At 36.8% G+C, this 21,873-nt stretch overlaps 1 protein-coding gene across 1 annotated transcript; it reads left to right on the top strand.

Annotated features, from left to right (window-relative positions):
• Positions 1-2,020: 2,020 nt before the first annotated feature.
• On the top strand, positions 2,021-21,849 carry LOC129760868 (spidroin-1-like; the record flags this gene model as incomplete). The annotated part of the gene is made up of 16 exons (XM_055758547.1): positions 2,021-2,254; positions 16,409-16,707; positions 16,775-17,213; positions 17,284-17,431; positions 17,490-17,596; positions 17,670-17,888; positions 17,953-18,258; positions 18,543-18,890; positions 19,176-19,324; positions 19,390-19,665; positions 19,744-20,031; positions 20,093-20,179; positions 20,240-20,305; positions 20,414-20,458; positions 21,402-21,443; positions 21,760-21,849. Coding segments are annotated over 16 exons (3,143 nt in total), but the record flags the coding sequence as incomplete, so codon positions are not given.
• Between the last annotated feature and the right edge of the window lie 24 nt (positions 21,850-21,873).

Below are 21,873 nucleotides of genomic sequence, written 5' to 3'. Positions count from 1 at the left end.
TCTATCTTTCGCAGAAAGATCAACAAATGTCATCTGAGAAAAAAGTTATGGAAGTTCAAAGTCAAGATGACAAAGCGCGAGCTTCCAATTTCTTTACAATTATGAACGGTACTGTATTTCAAGGCACACTGTATGGTCGTCTATCACTATAATAATTGGCTTTGGGACCGACATGTGATGATTTTTTCAATGGGGCTGACTAGCGATCATTTTTACGATGGGACAAATTTACTTGAGGTTTTTTTTTCAATGTACATCAGAACACAGTACACACAATGAGGTTTTTTTTCCTAAAACTACCGATAATTTTACGTTTAACTCTTGCATGACTACTTTCATGCAATAGGGAAGTTAAGGGCATAACGAGCACCCAGGGCATAATAAGCACTACTCTTTTCTACGAAAGTACGAATTTTCTTAAATAAATTTTCATGAATATTTTTTTTGTACTTCCTATAGCATTAATTTTTCACAAAAACAGGAATATCCTTATCATCTTTACAGAGATATTTAAAAAAACAGCTATGTTCTCAAGTAACGATAATATTATAATTTTTGAGCATCACGAAATAAGCTCTTATGATCTTAAAATCACCTTGATCTATAATGCAGTGCGTAACATTAATTTTTGATTTTTCACTTTAATTAATTTAAAAACACGTTTTTACTTAAATTTGTTGACTAGGGGCATATAGAGCACCATATTATCGAGGCACGATGAGCATTTTCTGCCGTAGAACCTAGCAGCGAATTAAAATTAATTTTTAGAGCCACAACTTGACAAGTTTACATCCGACGATTTAGCCTATTGGTAAGGTGTCGGAGAGGTAACCAAAAGACTAGAGTTCGATTTCTGTTCGAGGTTATTTTTTTCCATTTACAATTCATGATCGATTTTTTTATTATTACATTATTCGGCTAGTAGCATCATCCGCCAAACAAAGCACATAATGTATGAGCGTGCGTGAATTGTTTGTCTTCTACAAACAGACCTAGATTATTTTGTTATTGCTTTGTTTGATGAATCTACGACTCACCTGACTTCATCGAGTTGAATTCGCTGCTAGATTCCCCGGCACAAAACGCACATCTTGCCCTGATTAATGGTACTCATACTGTCTCAGGGGAGGTTCTCATTATGCCCTCACAGTGGCTGGTTTTCAGCTTTTGGCAAAAATTTCTAAAATGCATTTTTTAACGTTTTCATCTAGTTTTCCACGTTTCAGCCCATTAGGAAATAGGCTTCTCAAGTGTCTGAACACGAAACAATAATATAACCTCCATATCATAGCTATTTTCTATGGTTAAATAAGCGTTTTCCTTAAGGTGGTCATTATGCCCTTATCATCCCTACTTTGCGAGGGTCAAGTAGTGATGTGAATTGAATTTATGTTTTCCAATGCCTTAAGACATACCCCCAGCTAATAACTTGTTTGCCTAATAAGATACGAAGTTTCGGTCTTGGACAAAGTTGTTCGGAGGAAAATTTTATTTGAAGAATTTATAAATTGGTACAAAAACCTTTAAAAAAAACAAATATTATGTTGATTTTTTAAGTACAAAAAATTCAATTTTCCCTTAAAAACCTGAAAGTTAAAATTTACTGATGTAAACGTTACTTTAAAATTCGGCAAAAATCATGGATGAACCAAAACGAAGCTTTTTAGACCTCAGGATTTGAGAAATTCAAAACTGACCAAAAATCGACTCAGTCTAATGTGTTAAAGGTACGTACCCCGGTAGTGTCGTTTGCAGTTGCCCCACAGTGTTATTTTCAAAAAGGGGTAATATTGTTTCCACCACTTTCATCATGTAATGAAAATTTCTCAAAAAACTTCTGCTTTCACTTGAATATCAGTCCCAAAAATTGATCTTCCAACGAAAAAGCGGATAAAAACGCCCTGTTTTTTTTGTAGATACCTTAAGGATTAGTTGTCGCCCGAACAAAAAATTCCTATGATCAAGATTACTTTTACAATTTTTTCTAACGTCTAATCGTTTCTTTCTTCTTTTTTTTCAGCTTACTGGGGTCGTGATCCGTCAGCAATGGCAGCAGCGGCGGCATCGAACCCTCTCTTCGGCTCCCAGTTCGCCATGCCCGGTGGACTGGGTGGCCTAATGCCAAATGCAGCGGCGGCCGCAGCAGCAGCCGCTTCCGGTAGCGGATCGGATCGATTTCCGATGTCTCATTCGCACCCCAACACAATGGCTGTGGCCGCCTCCCAAGCTGCTTCCCTCGCCGGTTTGCATTCCAGTAAGTACTTGAGTCTTTCTTCTAAAAGCTTTAAATCTCTCTTAAAGTAGCTGAAAATTATCGAAACGATAAATTCTGTCATCACCAAGCCTTTATAGGCCATTTACTGGCGGGGGCCATTAAGCATAATGAAATTTAACACTTTCGATTGTTGGAAGCTGACTTAGCGCGCCGCGTATTTTCCCACCCCATCGACCCATTTATTAACAATGTGGTGGCAAACAATTGGGTCAACAATGTGGGGGTGGTGGTGTGGGGAGGAAACCCGTTTTATCAAATTCTCAACGATGCGGAAAACCCACGATAGCATCAGCGAGCGCGCTTTTGGTTGTTAGTAATCGTAAAGGAGAGTATGAGTTGTTTTCACTTTCACTTGTTTATGTGCCTACTTGTTTTGTTTATATATAAACATGATGCAAACGCATGATTCATCAATTCCGGTTGAATTGATCGTTAAAGAGCGATAGTCACTGGGACCAAATAATGCAGCATTTGATATTGAAAATGGGATCACTCAATTCGCAAATATTGTTTCTTAGAAAAAAAAAAACCGTTTCTCTAAAAGTGAGTTCATAGATGAGAACAATCTAGACCAAATTTGTATAATATTTTCAATGATCATTCAGCGTGATTTGTTTCTTGATTTGTCATTGATTAAAATTGAAAAATGACCATTATTACTTTGTTAAATATAATCTCAAGCAGGTATATAAAAATATTATGATATTTTGATCATAAGTTTTGACTTGCGATCAACCCAAGAATTTTAGTCAGAATAAATCATCAATTGTGTTTGATTTTTTTTCATCACAGTTAAAGGTAACTTGAGTATTTTAAAAGAAAAATTACTCAATTAAAAGATTTGTTTTCCAGTCTTTATTCATCTTTAATATTTATATTTTCGATTGAATTGTATTAGCATTGTGTTTTGAATGTTTAACGTACAGATTTAAAACAGAATTTTGAGTCTACACAGAAAGAAAAATGTAATCTTATAAGATCTAATAATCTTATGTATACATGACACTTTTTTGCAGCCTCGCCACAGAAAATATGAAAAAGAGTATAGCATCTCGACATTTGCGATGAAATTAACTTGCAATTTCATGTAAATCTCAGTGTCGCAAACTTCGTCCGTTTTTTGTTGTACCTGTTCGTGACTCAGGCTTCATTTTGCTCATCTTGCCCAAAAGGAGACAGTGAACTTTTTCGCTCCTAATAATTGTGAGGGGATTTTAAATGAGCATTTCATCATCTGCTGCTGAGAGAGCTAAGAGAAATTTTTTCTCTAACGAATGATCACTTTTCTACTGTCAGAGCACTGCTGGTTTGTGACTCTGAATACACCTCATCAGCGCTACGTGTGATCAGTGAAATGAATTGCTCAGTGAAGGCAAGGGCATAGTTTTACTATTCTCATCGCTCCTAAGAGAAAAAGAGATGCAAATCGCATATGAAATTTGGCCGTTTCACCAAATCACGTGGACAGCTTTAATGTGTGATTGAACCGTCCTCTTTCTATATGAAATTATGCAACATTGGCCCCAGCAAGTGCTGAAATAAACCACAACCGAAGCGTCCATCTCTGTACAGTCGTTGATTTCTCAGTCAGTAACTGAGAAGCTGATGAACATTTCTCCCTTCGGGAATGAAATTGGGTGACTGCGTTTTTGAAATGCTCTGCAACAAAACGTGGGCTGCTTGATCAGTTTAAGTGTGAGAAAGCATGTTTCTCTTAGGCGTTTGACAAGCAGATGAGAAAAAGTGAGCAAAAATCTAGAGAATCGAAGAAGCCTGTCGTGTGCTGTTTGTTTTTGTTCGAGTTGGAGTCTCCTCCCGGAAGTATTGGGAATAGAGTTATTGAGTAAGGTAAGTGAAAATATATTAAAATATCGTTTTAAGAAGTGGTTACAATGTTGATTAGCTTCTACCATTTGTTTTTTGCAGAAGTCCGATAGTTGCCTTCGATGTCCTTCTGCACCTGTCGTCGTTTCCGTCGCTGAGGGAATCAAAAAAACATCAACCGGCGTTTTGTGAAAGTGAATAGTGTGCAGTGTGTAGTGTTCAATTCGGGTAAAATGTTTTATTAGATGTAGTTGTTGTTTTAGAAAATAAAAGTTTTATAAAAGAGAGCCGGATCTTTTTCTTATTGGATTAATAGCCATATACCTAAGGATGATGCGAGAAATGTAAACCTACAGTAAACAAAGCAGTTGAATGCGATGGGAAGTTTACATGAAACAAGCAGTATTGTTGCATGTACATACCCGATTCCTTTCTACCCATGCTATTGCATGTAATGTTACGGGAATTTTTCTAAGTGTGTAGCTAAAACTAGTCCTATGCCAGAACTTTAAATTTTATTCTATTCAAATCCAATTCTTAGAAAAATGGCGGAGGTGGATGCAGAATTTAATCTCTTTTTCGCAATGTCAGTTTCTGTTCACTACCACATCCTTTGATGGTTAAATAATGTTAAACATTTTGGGCCATCAAAGTTTGATTTGATAAATCACGCTTCAAAATAACGAAATCGTGTTTAAAATTCAGCACTCAAATGCAAATAACAAAAAAACAAATCCGTAAATGTAGATTTGACAGCTCGTAAGAATATGAATCCAAAAATCCAATAATTGAAAGTTCGAAAAAACACATTGCGAACCAAACAGCCTGATTTCTAATGAGTTTGACCACTTTTTCAGTCTTTTGTAAATTTTTCGATATGGTTGCATACACTGCTGGCCAAAAGTTTGGGATCACCCGCTAAAAAACATGCAAATTTTGATCGTTCATATCTCAGCCGTCTTAGGACATATTGCAAATCTTCTGATCTCATTTGAAAGATAATGAGCAATAGCTATTTCGGAGGTATTTTGTCCATAAATAATGTTCTAGTTTTGCACCTAAAACTTAACCTAAAGTTAGAACATTTTCGAAAAATCGCACTCAATATTCAAAGCCAATCATCTCGCGATAGGGTGAACCAAATTTCAAAATTTGAGTTGCATTAGAATCCATAATTTATACTTCTCAAAACACAATCAAAAAATTCTATGCAAAAATTTAAGAATGTACTTTTAATTAATAAAATAGACACTTAAGTTATCGTCCAAAAGTTTGGGATCACCCCTCAGTATGGTGTATCGGCCAAAAACATACAAATTTATCTCATTCATATCTTTCTCATCTAACATCGTATTGCAGATCTGATGGGTGCATTTGAAAGCTTAGAAACGGTTGTTCTTTCATAAATTCAAACAAAAATTATATTCTAAAGTGATAACCATAAAAAATTTACCTGATATTAATTGTTTTTTTTTTTTTTTCAAAATTCACACTTATGATTGTGAATTTTTTATGGTTATGGATTTAAAATATAATTTTTTAATGAATTTATGAAAAAACAACAATTCCTAAGCTTTCAAATGCACCCTTCAGATCTGCAATACGATGTAAGATGAGAAAGATATGAATGAGATAAATTTGCATGTTTTTAAAAGAATGATCCCAAACTTTTGGCCGATACACAATACTAGGGGTGATCCCAAACTTGTGGACGATAACTCAAGTGTCTATTTTATTGATTAATAGTACATTCTTAAATTTTTGCACACAATTTTTTGATTGTGTTTTGAGAAGTATACAATAAGGATTCTAATGCAACTCAAATTTTGAAATTTGGTTCACCCTATCCCAAGATGATCAGCTTTGAATATTGAGTGCGATTTTTTGAAAATGTTCTAACTTTACGTTAAGTTTTAGGTGCAAAACTAAAACATTATTTATCGGCAAAATACCTTCGAAATAGCTATTGCTCATTATCTTTCAAATGAGATCAGAAGATTTGCAATATGTCCTAAGACGGCTGAGATATGAACGATCAAAATTTGCATGTTTTTTAACGGGTGATCCCAAACTTTTGGCCGGCAGTGTATATCGACAAGGTTGTCGAAAAAAGTATTGTGTTTTTGACAGAAAAAATCTCGAATTAGGTGATTTCAATCTAAAATTTTGTGACGGTTTTCTGTGATGCTATTTTTATGAAGTCCATTGGGAAATCATCTGAAACATCAACATATTGGAAACTATTTACTTTTTTAATAGAAATAAATCATTTTACATTAACTTGTTTTCAAATTTTCTTGAATAAGAGTCTAAAATAAAAAGTCGAAAGTAACTTGCAAATTAATAATTTTGTAAATCTGTACAAAATTTAGAAAATCTGTGAATTCTGTAAAATTTTAAAAATTCTGTGATCCGTGACACAGATTCTGTGATGAAATTTTGTTCATAATTCTGTGATAATACAGATTTTTCTGTGATTTCGGCAACCATGCTTCCAGGGGCTTAACATGTTTAATGCATTAGCCGCCAACCGTGGCCTAGGGGATAGGTTAAAGTCTTCGAAGCAAGAGGTCATGAGATCGATCACGGCATACATAGTACACCTTCTGTGGGCTGGTGGTTTAGCGTTAGTTAAATGCTAGCCATACTATCCTTGAATGATGTACGTTTTAGTCTGAAGAGAAATTAGATCTCTTCAAAGAAACATGAAGTTTCACTGAGATCTTTCGCGTTAATTGTCTAAAGATTTAAACTTACACCTTTAATGTCGGCTTCAAATGGAGAAAGCAACTTGGAACTCAGACTCAGAATTATGATATATATTTTTGTTTAAGAAGTTGTACTGAAAATAAGCTTAACATAGCCATCATACGTTCTAAGTTCAAATCATTTTGGTAAAGTTATTCATTGATCAAATGGAACCAAATTTTTACCAAACATAGAATACTACTTTATCAATCATTTGCACTCGATAGCTGAAATTTAATATCGGTTCATACGACCTAATTGAAAACAAACTCTATAAATAAACTATTAACAGCTTAAAAATGCCAATTATATGGTCATTTCATCTTATTTTTACATGAACTGATCTGTAAAAATCTGCTGTATTGTAAAAATTAAATATCACAACCACTTGAACAAACTTACTAACTCTCTACCTCATACGAACCCATATACAAATGTCGATGTTTTTTTTTCACCTTTTTCCATCAGAAAAAAAACAAAAATCATTCGAAACGTTGACGTTGTAGCGTGCAGTCGCATTTTACTCGCTCTTCAGTTATCACGTGAAATAATACCGTATTTATTTATGCCGAGTGTTGTACTGGTGCACCACTTAGGTGCTGTCATTTTGTTTGTTTATTCGGACAGTATTGCACTGGTTTTGACCTGGTGTCGCACTACCATTGCACAGTGGTTTAAAACTCGAAAAACGTGATCATGGGCTTTTTGAAGGAATGTCAAAATAGCTTTATGGTATGTTCTACAATGTTTCATCATTTTTAAATGCACATATTTTGTTGAAATTTTTTTCTGATAAATTCACCTATAAGTGAGATAATTTTCCTATTTTTTGTATTTATCATTTTATCACTATGATGTCTTCAAGAAAGTTGTAGATCATCTAATTTTAAGAAACTTTGTAGAAGACGTCAAAGCTCTATCTTTTGAAACAACATGTTTTAACGACATTTTTTTCAAAACTAACCTCAAAAAACGAAAAATTCGTTTAACTTTTTTCGGAGCGAGTTTTGAGACTAACTTTGTATGAGAGAGTTGTGACAATTGAAAAACTAAACTTCATTGAAGATGTCAAGTCACTATTTTGAAGTTTAATGGTACTTTTTGAGTGATTTCTTTAAAAAATTGCATGTTTTTATTGTTTAATATCTCTGAAAGTTGCAAACATACCAAAACAAAAATATATACATTAGAAAGGGCAATCTTTCAACTTTCATGGACATACAGTTTTATTTGTATGCATGAGGTTTTACTACTAAAATAACTTAAACGAAAGATGCAAGTTTTAAAGTTTTAGTATAGCCGATTTAACAATTCTTCGATCAGCCAACTATGCTACATTCGTGTTGAAGCGGAAACTTATGTAAGAGTATGAAAAAATACTTAAATTTGCCAGAACACATGGAGTACCCAGGCCCTAATTCTGAGGACATCACTCCAGATGACAGAGCGTGCCCTTCAGGTGGTCATACATCTTCTAAGGATGATCTCTTAAAATCACCCAAAGCCTCTGCATCCGAAGGGGCAGAGAGACAAACGAATCTCTTGCTTTGCTATCTTCTGAGATACAAATGGCTTACGCAAAACGTAAGCAAATGGCTTCAGTGTTTCTAGACATAAAGGGAGCTTTTGATGTAGTCTCAATAGAAATTTTGTCGAACAAGTTGCACTCCCAGATTCTGCCTCCACTATTGTACAACATCTTATACATTTGAAACATTTAAACTTTGCTCACGGAGATATTATAGTTAGAAAAACCTCTTACATGGGCCTCCCGCAGGGTTCATGTTTGAGTCCGCTATTGTACAATTTCTACGTAAGTGACATCGACAGTTGTCTCTCTGAGAGCCGCACTCTAAGACAACTTGCAGATGACAGCGTGGTGTCTGTCACAGGCTCTACTGTGTCTCATCTGCACAGACCTTTCCAAGATACTTTAGACAGATTGTCTTCCTGGACTTTGCGGCTTGGGATTGAGTTATCCCCTCAGGAAACGGAGATGGTTATTTTCTTTAAGAAGCTTAGACCTGCTCAACCTAGGCTTCAACTCCTAGGCAGAACGATCACTCAATCAAGGTGTTTCAAGTATCTTGGAGTTTGGTTTGATTCCAAGTGTATCATATTGGCCCATATTGAGTATCTGAAAGGAAAATGCCAACAAAGAACATATTTTCTCCGATCAATCACTGTCGCTTGGTGGAGAGCCCATCCAGAGGATCTTATAAAACTGTACCGAATAACTATTCTTTTAGTGATGGGATATGGTAGCTTCTGTTTTCAATCAGCTGCTAAAACTCACTCCATCAAACTCGAGCGTATCCAATATCGTTGTTCGCGTGTCGCTGGGACCCGCCCTCAACGCATACCATGAGTCTTGAAGTTTTGGCAGGAATAGTCCCTTTGGAAGATCGATTCAACCTACTATCACTTCGGTTCCTCATCAGGTGTGAGGTCATGAACCCATTGGTGATAATACCTTTTTCTGAAAGCTATTGATCTTCGTCTATAATTCTTTTCATTTTCATATTTCCCTATCTATTTCCTGTTCTCTCAAACTTTATAACATTTAAGTTTTGCTTCTTGGCTTCTAGCGGCAAGCGAATAAACAAGATATCTCGTATTTGGTCCGCAATGTTCTAACATACAGGAGTTAGCGGTTTTCAATAATCGGTTTTAGCACATAGCGGAACTTTTTGATTCGCTAGCTCGGTCTAAGTTTAGCGGCAAAATTAAACCGCTAAAAGTGAGTGCACTGATCAGCGATTATAGGATCTAACTATAGCCATTTTTTCCTTAAAAAATAGCCATATGTACGGTGGCCATGCGGTGGTGCTACGAAAGTCCTTTTAAATATACCACTTCATTAGTCGGCTATATCATTCTTGTTATTGATGAACCGACAGAGCAAAATACTGAACCAAATTACTCGCACAGATCACTATCAAAACAGAAGAATAATAGCAAATTATTATAAACCATTGACCATGAAGGTCATTCTCCGATACTATTGATGCTTAACGCAGAAAAAGTAGGAGTTTCTACTGGGTCATAAAATGAAGTCTGAAGAGTTTCACCTGCTAAATGTACATACATTATGCATATACCTGATGTTATTCATAGGCTAATTTGTTGCTGTCTCATATCGATGGTTCAGCTTGTTCAGGCATTTTTTTCAATACCGTATTTGGCTTAATCAGCCTCCAAGTTCAAGGTCATACATATACATATGTAGGTTTTCACCTGTAAATTGTATTGGCACTTTTGATTATTGACGGAAGTTAGCTTCGCCGATGCTTAACAGAAATACACGCCTCGTTAGCTTTTGTGTTGTTTACTCTATACATAATGTACTACGAAAAGCGCCGATGGAGGCGCCGGGTACATAAAAAATTGTTGTTGGCTTGTAGCACTTTATCTAGACACTAGATTTTATGCTGATGCGTGCCGTGTATGAATAAATGCTCGCTTGCACACATTATGTATTATAGGCTCGGTTATGTAAACCAAACCCGGTACCGAATAGCATCAAACAACTACAATAACAAACAATGCAACAACAAGTCTGTCGGCGTCAAAACAAGCCACTTCATTCATGTTTTGGACTCTAACGTGTAATTCATAAATGTTTTATATACTGTTTAGTTTACGATTGCATAAAGTTTTCCTTTAAATAAATTAACCATTATGTACATAGTCATTGACAGTGATGGAAGGAGGCAACCGGAGCCAAGTGATCAGAGTTTGTGTTTGATCTCATTTCTCGTGTCAAATTGGCTGGCCATTATACACATTCACACGATAGTATCTGCGGGACACAAACCAACACCCACAGAAAAACACACTAGTATGCCCGGTCGCCAAATGCAATCGAGCTCAACACCACATCGCAATCAGCTGTTTGGTGAATACCATCCTTGGAATTCATTGAATAAATTTTTGGAGCCAAACTTGTTTATTTCCGCTCTCAATCTCCGATGTCTCACGCACACCGATACGAAAAGCCGGCGGCCGACACAAAAAAACGTGCGCCTGCTGTCTCGTGCGTGAACCTTCTTTCGTTTTGGGGGAGATGTTTGCAAAAATCAGCCTGCTGCTCTCGAATATTTGAGCAAGAGAGAAAAGTCTCAACACAACTACTTGGAAAGGATTTGTTTCAAATTTCACGAACACCAACTTGCGTAGTTTAAAGAGAGTTGAGAGAGAAACAGAGAACGTACAGATGCTTTTTGCGATGGTAGTTGTGTGGGAAATCTCGAAAGAGAGAGAGAGAGAGAATCGAAGGAGAGCGAATCGTTGATAAGTAGTGGTGCGGGAACGCATTCTCTCTCCTTCGCGATTTTGCATTGCTCGATCGTAAATTGTCGGCCTCTTTGCTTTGATCGCTGTAGCTGAGCTCGGGCTACCATAGTAGATGTGAAGCAAAATAAAAACGCAAACGCGTGAACGCAGTTTACGATACTTTTATTATGCCATTCATGAAAACCAAAATAAACAATGATTTGTAAATTTGTGTTTGGGTTTTGCTTTGCTTTTCCGATAACACAGAATTTGACCGATAAATGCAGCGTAAAATATTTTGGTGTTTTTTTGTTTTGTTATCGTTTTTTTTTTGTTATGTCTGTGTTGTTATCTTTATTTAAATCATTATCTTTATGAAAAATTTAAGACACATTAGGATAAATGAATTAAGAAAAAAAGTTAATTTTTTTTTTAATCCAACCAAATAAAAAAAAATTAAGATAGCACTTTTTTTCTAATATTGATAATGTTTGTTTATTATGATTATTATAACTTTCAAACACTGATAGTTTTTTTTTATTTTCAATTCGTTTTTATTTAAATTATGTTTTTTTCTTATTTATGTAAGAAAGCTGGTTGTTCTGATATTTTATTCGTGTATAAATCTGATTCAAATAAAATCATAATAAAAATTGTCTGTCAAGTATCAGGTTTTTAATAGGTATTAAAATGTAATAAAATATAACGAATATGCCTTGAATATGCGTCCAAACTTTCAAACAAACAAACAGCGTTCAAACATGTTAAATCAATTTTCAGATCCCGGACCTTGTTTTTTACACACTCAACTTTGCACGGGACGGGATGATCCAGTTACAGGATACTGGTATCGTGATTACTCGAACTATGGTTCCAATGGCTGAAATTCTACGCTTGAAAAATTCAGCTGTGAAAGTTACACTTGTGTTAACGACTCTGATATAATATTGAACATGCTGAACATTGAGCTCAATCGTATTCATGAAACGTTTTTTCGTGATAAGTTCAGAACATTAAAGAAAAACCTTGGTGGTTTACAAATGATATATGTATAATTTGCAATTACAGACCCCGTTCGTTTTTGGCAACATTCGATTTTGGCAACATTCGATTTTGGCAACATCCGATTTTGGCACATGTCCAAAATCGAACGGTTTTTAGAAACAACATTACATGTTAGTTTTCTTTATAACAGGAACAATATAATATATACAAACACCATACATACGTATTTACGTTCTGAAATGGTGATAAAATGCAACAATAAAAACAAAAGATTTTTAATAAATTTATAAAGTACTCAAAAATGACAAAAAGATGAAAAATTCAAAAATTAAAAAAACAAATTCAAACAAAAGATTGAAAATGATGAAAAACAACTAAAATATGATGGAGAATGACAAAAACAGCAAATATGTCAAATGAAAACAAACATTATAAACAAAACAAGAAAGGTGCAAAATGCATCAAAAACATGATGCAAAAAATAAAAAAAAATAATACAAATGGTCGGAAATGGACTAAAAATAACGTTTTTGGTAATAATAATAGTTATTTCGTAAAAATAACTGAAAAATAAGTTGAGAAAAAAAACCGTTCGATTTTGGCAACATTCGATTTTGGCAACATAAAATGTACGGGCGTGTTGCCAAAATCGAACGGGGTCTGTATTAATAGAGATCTGGCTTACCGTAATTGGAAATGCAATAAATTCTCTCTGTTGATTTTAATCTTCTACCTAAAGCTGTGTGGAAAAATATCAAGAAACTTGGTCTGACTGAAAGATCTTCTGAATCTCATCTCAAAATAGTTACTTCTCGGCTTATGAAATAAACTATTTTTTTTACAAACTTTACCGATTGCTCAAGTTCATTCAAACGGATTTAAATTTAGGTTAGTTGAAGATTTAAGAAATAAATAATGCCGCGTATTCTATGAAGTCAAATGCGACTGGATTTGATAACATTCCAATAAAGCTTATTGAAATTGTTCTTCCGATTATTCTCTCCCTGTTCTAAAACATTTATTTCATTGTATTATCATATGTGTCAAATTTCCTACTGATTGGAAAACATAATAATACCTTTGCTCAAAAAATCTAATTGCGATACGATTTATAATTTGAAATTTTTAAGTCTACTATGCTCTTTATTAAAAGTTTTAAAGAAGATTGTCAAGGAACTAATATTCATTCACATAAATTAAAATAGACTCTTCAATGAATTCCAATCTTGTTTTCGTAAAAAGCATAGCCCTGAAACTGCTCTAATAAAAGTAGACGAAGATTTTTCCAAATGCATTGATAGAAAAGGGATAGTCATTCTACTCTTGAGTCTTGATTGATTTTACGAAGGCCTTCAACCGCGTGTCCCATGCGAAATTGTATAGCAAACTATTGACGCACCTTTAAAAAAGTTAGCCCATTTGAGGCCTAATAACATTTTTATCTTTACTCTAATCGAAATGCAGTCTTGTTATGAAATATTTGTTATAATTTAAGCTTTAAGGAAAACCTTATTCAAAAGAAATCGGCCGATGGGAACCTAAGTTATTGATGAAAAACTGGTTTTTCATGAACAAAATTTCTCAAAATCTCATACAAACTTCAGACTCGTTGAGCGACCCCTTACCATGATCCGATCTAGCCCAAATTTGGCATGAGATCTTTTATTAGAGAAAAACGAATCGACAATATCAATAATCCGTATAATTTTCAAGCGACATTGATGTGATGAGTAAGTGAATATTAACTCGCTCACTTTAAATTAAATGAGGGGCAAGTGCAATGTTCATGAGTCACTTGAAATGAAGAAAATTACTGAATTCTTCTTTTTAAGTGAATCTTCAAGTGTACTTTAAGTGTGATGTAGGGTTCAGTGTAAATATCAACATAAGGGATCGGGTCGTCCCTTGTGTGCAACTTTTCACATCGATATATTTCGACAAAATAGCAAACAAATTGGACAGTTCATAAGGACCACCCATTTCGCCGATCTGTGACCCATTTCGCATCTATGTGCAATTTTCCGTTTTAATCCTACGCATAATGACGTTAGCATAGCGAAAGTATTGTAGTGTTAATATGGAAGACTCCTTTTGGGTCGGCGAATTTGATATAACAAAATTTGATGTTTGTCCGCCTCTTGAATTTCGATGTACAATGTTTCATTCCAATTCAATGCATAATAATGTCAGTCTTAATCGCTAAAACAGTTAATTGTTAGTATGGATGAAATTATGGATGAACCCTTTTAACGCTATTTACATAAAATTTTATTCCTAAAACATCTGTATGAGTCTTTGTTTTCAATTTTGTAATTTGTAATTTTTGTAGCGGCCCACCACACTCCCCCATACCAAAAGGCTCCATTGAGGCCCCAGGTAATGGACGCTACTGTTCTCAGCACGTCTGACAGCAGAAACAACAACAAAAAATCAAATACGCTACGCGAGCAAAACATTACTCGTGCTGAGAACTCAAAGTTTATAATTTAATGGGAGGATATGTGGCGATATAAGTTAAACTAATTTATACTTTGAATCTCAATGGTAAGAGATTTCCTTTAAAGAGATTCATTTTTAAGAAAATTTTAAATATTTATATGAAAAGTAATACTAAAATTTAAAGATTAAAATCAAAAGATTAAGTTATAACTACAATTTAACAATAATTAACGCTACAAAATTACAAAAATAATAAAGGCTAGCCTTGTTCGCCTTGTTTTACGGACTTAATTTATCTTTAAATATTTGAATTAATTTGACTTCCCTGACCCCTCTACCCACATTTCATTTTCAGCGTCAGCTTCTCACAGCTATTTAAACGCCACAAAAAAAAAAAAAAAAAATATTTGAATTAATTTGACTTCGAAAATTGATCATGAATTGATTTCTTTTAATTCATTGTAGTAGGGAATTATATTTTGTTGGTCCAATAAACGATATCCTTTTTTGTCCTAAGGAGGTTGAGGATCGACAGCGTTGAAGATGATTTAAGTTACGAGTATTATGTGTTCGTATTCCCGTTGTGAAAAGTAGGTTTTGAATAGAAGTTGACGAATGCAGATTATCAAAAACATCACAAAGATCACAAAGATCTGATAAGGGTAAGATATTATGGACTCTGGATGAATAAATAAGCCTAGTTGGATGCAGCAAAGGAAGATTGTAAATATTTTTCAAGCATCTATTTTGCAAAGTTTGAAGTTTATGTAAGTGTGAAAGAGATGCTCGTCCCCAGACTGTTATAAGATAGTGGAATATAGAGTGCATGAATGCGTAATAGAATTTTAAAAGAACATGTTGTGGCACAAAGTTCTTCAATCTCCAAAGTACACCACAGAGGGGAAAAATTCTTTTTTCTAAATGTTGTATATGACAACTCCAGGAAAGAGTACTACCTAAATGAATACCTAAGTATTTGAAGGTTTTCACCTCTTGTATGGCAAACTGATTCATATGTGGATCCCTGTATTGTGATATTACTTTCCTGGATGAATGGAATAACATGTATTTAGTTTTTTCGTAGTTTAAAGAGAGTAGATTGCTATTGTAAAAAAGTAAATAGCAATTTCAAATCATGTTCCAGGTTTTCGATTATTGTATTTGGAAACTTTCCTGTGTATTCTTATGTATAAAAATGGAGGCGTTTTCTTTGTAACACCATCACGTATAAACGGAAAATCGAAATGAAGTTAATTTTGGGATCCGGGGTTTTTTCGGTTTAGAGATGGTTTTTGTAAAAGTTTCGAGAATCTCACTTTTTATAGAAGGAGAGCTCCCATACAAAATCAACTTGAAATGGCACACAACTCGAACAATTTTATGTCGATTTTCATGAGAATTGAAACACGAACACGAAGAAGTTAAATACGTGTAGATGAAGTTAAATATAAAGGTAAAACGAAGTTTACCGGGGCAGCTAGTTTTCCATTATTTCGTATGAGACCCCTCGGTTTGAAAAGTGTGTCTGTTGTTCTGTATGGTGAATTATCTTGTTGTGTTAATTCCTACTTGTGAACAAATTCGCTTGAAAATCGTTGAGTTGTGTCATATTCTATATTGATTTTGTATTGGAGCCCCCTCTCACTGAAGTCAAAGAGCCTTTTAAATACTATACAAACCATCTCTAGCCCGAAAATCCCTTGACTATAAGGAAAATGCCTCAATTATAGACTCTGGAAAAGACATAAAAGCTTGATAAAACAATTTTACTCCATCTGCAAGGAATCCACTTCATACAGCTGCATCTTATTAATCCAAATTCATTTTTCCTTTCCCCATCAGGTTGGTGGTCCATGGCTCAGTTGGCCGCACAGGACTACTTCGCCCGGTTGCAGGCGTCCGGTATGGCTTCTCAGTTACCGTTTCCTCCGGGTGCCGATCTGGCCGGGGCATTCCCGGGCGGACTAGGACTCGGGGCGATGAGTGCTGGTGCCGGATCACCGGGTGGAGCAGGAGCCAACGGCAAGGGTGGAGGCAGCGGTGGAAAGGCCAAAAAGCGGGATCGAAGCAGCAATAGCAGCAGCAGTAGTGCCAGTAGCAGTGGAATAAACAGCGGTACAGGTGGTGCCAACTCTTATAAGGTTTGTTGAAAAATTTCTATTATATTTTGAAGGGTAGATTTCATAAATGATGGATTCTTTCCGTTAGAACGCTTCTTCTCCTTCGGTATCGCAGGCGGCCGCAGCCGCCGCTTACAAACAATCTCTCTATAGTCAAGCAACCTTGCAGAAGGAGCTGATGGCAATCACGGCCGCGGCTGCAGCGGCGCAACAGAATTCACAACAGATGTCCTCTGGCATGGGATCCGGTGGAGGTCAATCAGTTTCATCGAAATCCAAAAACTCCGGCGGAAATAGCGGCAACGGAGGACGAAACAGCGGCAGCAATGCGGGAAACGATATTCTTAGTCTAAGCCGAGCATCGTCCGCTTCGCCCTCGGTCAACTCATCCGCAAAATCTCAACCATCGCCAAGCGTCACGATTAGCGCCAGCAATATTCCCGGTTCCAGTTCTCTCGGGAACCACATGCAGAATCTCTCTCGATCCGGAAAGGATGGTGGAAAGAACAACTCAGCAGCGGATTTGGGTAAGTTTCGCTCACCGATGGTTGAGGCGTATACCTGTTTCTAAAACGATAATATTGTTTTGTTTTACAGGCTTAAGTGCATCGATGAACGCACTGAGCACGCTATCGCAGTTCGGCAATTTGGATCTTTCTACTCAGCAAAACGTCACTGCCACCATGAATGCTCTGGCGGCCAGTTCTGCGAAAGCCAAGGACTACATGTCCTCCGGAATACTCAAGTAGGAAAAGTTTGGTTCACGATTGGAATATTTGATTCAATTGTTCGTTTGTTCACAGCGATCCGTCCTCACTTTTGGGAGTGCGTTTACCACCGGATACCGAAATCATCAAGTATACCAGCTCCAATATAGGATCCAAGTCTTCTGGATCGAGTAGTCGTTCAGGTATGGCGATTGGCGATCTTATTTCTTAAACAGCAAACGGGGCAATAACTTTTTTTTAATTTAAATAATACAGCGAAACGAGCTCGGATGGAAGCAAACGATTTCGGACAGTCTCCAACTGGAACCGGTTCCTTAGGTGGCAACACCGGTATCGGCGGAGGCATCCTTCCCGGGCTAGGAAGCGGTGGGTCAGCTAGTAGCTCCGGTGGCACCGGCGGAAATAACGATCGAATAGAAGTGATCAAACTTCCTCCTACGATTACATCCAATGGTGTTTACAACTCTACGAAAGGTTTGTTATCAAAAGAAATATTCGATATATTCGGTGTACTGATTTCTATATCTCTTTACTAAAGGAAAAGACTCGATACAGGATTCGCTAAGCGATTGGGCCGGATTAAATCTTAGTACAAAATCCACGTCATCGATTGCGTCATCCTTGGCGGCTGCAGCGGCAGCTGTGGCAGCAGCTAGCGAATCTCAAGACGATGTTCCGCTCAACTTGTCCATGAAATCATCCAAGGGATCTGACTCTCCGGCCCCTCCTTCCGGTCTCGGGGTATCTGCATCTACTGCCAATAGTCTGCAAAGTCTCAGCACAATTACGGCCGCTCTGGGCACTTCCGGTGGTTCAGGAACTGGAGGTTCGGATGCACCACGATGTAAGTAAAAAATACTTTGCTAGCCTTAATTAAAAGTCGCGTATATGCATTGCTACAAAAAAAAAATCGTTAGACATTCCCCTGCATGTTACACACCCACCAATCGAAACCAAGCTCACCAAATAATCCTGTCTAGAAACCTATCCAAAAATTTCGGATTCACTTGCTTTACTGACCAAATATGCATCCCTAATTTGAATAACTAAATCTGAGATGCAATGAAACATAAAACCAAATCGACCTTTCTTTCTTTCACATGAACGCAAAATTTGAAAAATGTTCAGCGCGCCGCAAATCGAACAACAAAAACCGCTCGTCGGGTCTCTCGATGGCGGACGGCGGTGTTTCGGGATCTGGTTCCTCGCTCGGCGCCACTTCCGGTGGCGGACTGAACAGCACCATCAGCTCGTTGCTGTTGGCCGCCGGTGATCCGAGCGGAGCCTCGACGGCTGCTGGCCAGGGTGGAAGTTCCTCCGCCTCCGGGGCCGGTACGGCGGGATCCGCGGCTGGTGGCAGCTCTGCCGGTGGCGTTAACAACCACCTGGCTGCCCAGCTGGGACTCAACAGTTCCCTGTCCGAGCTGTTGAAGATCTCCAATTACGACGACTATGATTACGCGGCGCTTGGTGGATGTTAGTACTGATTTTTTTTTATTGTTTTATTGGTTTGTTGAGACAATTTCCGAAGAAAGTCATGGCCGTTGTTTTTTACAAAATGTCAAGGGCAGCCGTGTTACCTGGATTTTTTTTTACTGTTAAGCTTGTTTGGTTGTTTTTATTTTTAATCAAGTAACTTCAACAAAATATTGTCTGAAAAAATATTCATTTTAAAACCGATGAAATTTTAGTTACGTTTTGAATGATTGTATTTATTTCTCTATTCGATCATAAAATAAGTAATCTCTATGTCACTTTCAGCTCAATTCAAGGAAGGTCGTCCTCGCAACCTGGGTCGTGGAGTATCCAAACCTAAGAAAAACACGGTGGCATCCTTGCTGGCCCAATCTCGAGCCGTTGGTTCCAAACCTCTAACTGCCCAGCAGCTGCTCACACAGGAAGCTGAAATAGTAAGACATTTTTTTTGCGAAAAATGTTTCACCTACGAATAACACCAACCACCTCTTTTCAACAGGAAAAACTTCGCCAGGCGATGATCGAAGCTAGTCAATCGATGGACAGTACCTCAAACACCAACACGGACACGGAAAGCGTGGCCGAAAGTGGCATGTCCGAATCGGAAGGTGAGGAGCAAATCAACGTCAAGGAACTCCGGGTGCCGCTGGAGAAGGGCTGGCGCCGGGAAACGGTCATCCGAGGGCTGACTAAGAACGGGCAGATCAAGGGCGATGTGTTCTACTATCCGCCGCAAAGCATGAACAAGATGAAGGGCATGAATCAAGTTCAACTGGTAAGTTCAATTGAATTGCTTTTTAATTAAGTAAAAAAAAAAGAGATTGCTTAACTGAAAACAAACCTTCTCGAACAGTATTTAGATCAATTCAAACCGAAGGACTTGAACCGGGACAACTTCAGTTTCTCGGCCAAGGCAATTGTTGGTACTTTCCTGCAACCGGCACCTCCTCCGTACGCCACCGATGGGGAGTACATCAAGATGACCGATGTGGAAGTGGCACGAAGGCTGGAGGAGCTCAAAATGTTCACCCGGCACACCGCACTGGGAGTGGAGCAGCGAATTGAAATCGCCAAGCAGCAGCAAGCCCTTCGCGATGCCAAAAAGATGGCTAAGGATGAAATCAGCAAAAATAAAGAAAAGGTAAGTGTTGCAATCAAAATAATGTGGAACCGTTCTTTAATATTTTCTTGGATTTTCACAGGCTCGTCAGGCTAAAGAGGCTGAACGTAATGAACGGTTAGAACAGCAGCGGAAAGAACGAGAACTGAAAAACCAACAAGCTTTGGAGGTGAGATACTTTTATTTTAATAATAAAAATCATTCCTAAAATGTCGATCATCTTTTTCAGGCTAAAAAGAAACGTGAGGAAGAACTGGCACGTCAAAAGGCAGAAGAAGCCGCCCGGAAGCAACAGGTAATCCTTAGTTTCTTTTTCCTTATTTGATCTATAAATGTTCAATTAAAGTTGGTAAAAATGTTTAAATCCACAATTTTGAAATCCAATCACTACACATATTTTCAGGAGAAAGAACAGAAACGACAACAGGCACTGTTACAAAAAGAACAGGTACAGACTTTAGAGAGTGATGATGAGTCTATCGTTTAGTAGAGTCACACAAGCCCCCTTCCCGCTACTTTCCGCGAACTGTTTTTGTCCTACAGACTTTTGAACACATCAAGTAGTTGTAAAAATTCCTTGAAATCCACCCACCCCCCGTTTTGCTTGTGATGAAACAATAGAATAGAAAAATCAAGTTTTACATAACGAGCTGTTTGCATAATTAGTATAGAGAATTGAGTGTGACAAGAAATAGCTCTTGGTTTTTTTGTTTGTACATACGTTTTTTTTATTGTTTTGAAAAATATTGTTTGATGTAAACTTCCTTCAAATATCAATTTGTTTAGATGATTTTCATTACGAGGTACGAATTTATCTCTACAGCAATTCCTAGAATTGACACCATCAACTCAGGCCATGTTCGCAAGATCGTCTTTACTGATTATAAAGTAATCTCAAAATACCCGTACGTTCACTTGATTTATCTTACTTTGATCCCACTTTCAGTAGATTGTGATCCGCCCAGAGGCCATTACCCTTCCACGTTTTATTCAATAGGTCAATTTGTGATTGCCTTCAAATCTTTTGATATGACGTCTACATTCTTGTTGCGGAAAAACGTCAATAACATTGTTAGTTATTGGTTCCAAACAGTCCATTGCTGATAATAATTTGCATAAGTAAGAAATTTCTCTGATACATTTATTGAAATTCTTGTGTTTTACTCATTTTATCAGGGACTAATCAAATTTCGCTAGTTTCGAAATTTGAAAAAAAATCTATATTTAGGTGTTAGGTAGAATTTATTATTTCAATTAATGTACACAGTGCCACCGATGTTTGTCAAATGCAAGCGTTCTCTTCATATGAGCCCTTTGCTGTCTCCGTCGATGCCAGAAAGTGAAAGAATACTATTTCAAACTTACCTTCGTTTTTTTCTATCGTTGTTTAGGAAATCGCCAAACAGAAAGAGCTGATGTACGCTGTAGAAATGGTAGGCATCGCTGATCATCCGATTGTTCTTACAGTTAAATTTTTGGTTTTTGGTTAACAAAAATTAGCTTAAATATTAGTCACGAAAAATTGATTCTAATCATATAAGGTGTAACACATTGGCTGGCTTCATAACATATTTAAATTCATGTATAATCGATTTATTTATTTTTAATCCGGGAAATAGTAACTCCTTGATTGTTTATTCGAATCTTGAGTTTGTTGCTGCATGCTTTTTCAAAAAATAAAAAATAAATAATTAAATTAAAAAAAAAACTTCGTTCTAATACTTTTTTCTTACTTACCACCGGATGCAGGAACGGGAACGACGGCGGCAGCATATGGCTCTGATCAAGCAACTCGAGCTGCGAAGAAAGTTTGAAGACAAGGAGAAAAAGAAACATCAGGTAACGGTTCCTCTATAGCATCGT

Source organism: Uranotaenia lowii, unplaced genomic scaffold, assembly GCF_029784155.1.
Source record: "Uranotaenia lowii strain MFRU-FL unplaced genomic scaffold, ASM2978415v1 HiC_scaffold_793, whole genome shotgun sequence".
Lineage (NCBI taxonomy): Eukaryota > Metazoa > Arthropoda > Insecta > Diptera > Culicidae > Uranotaenia > Uranotaenia lowii.
The sequence above is the reverse complement of the archived record's forward strand: the minus strand, read 5'-3'. Positions and strand labels throughout refer to the sequence as shown.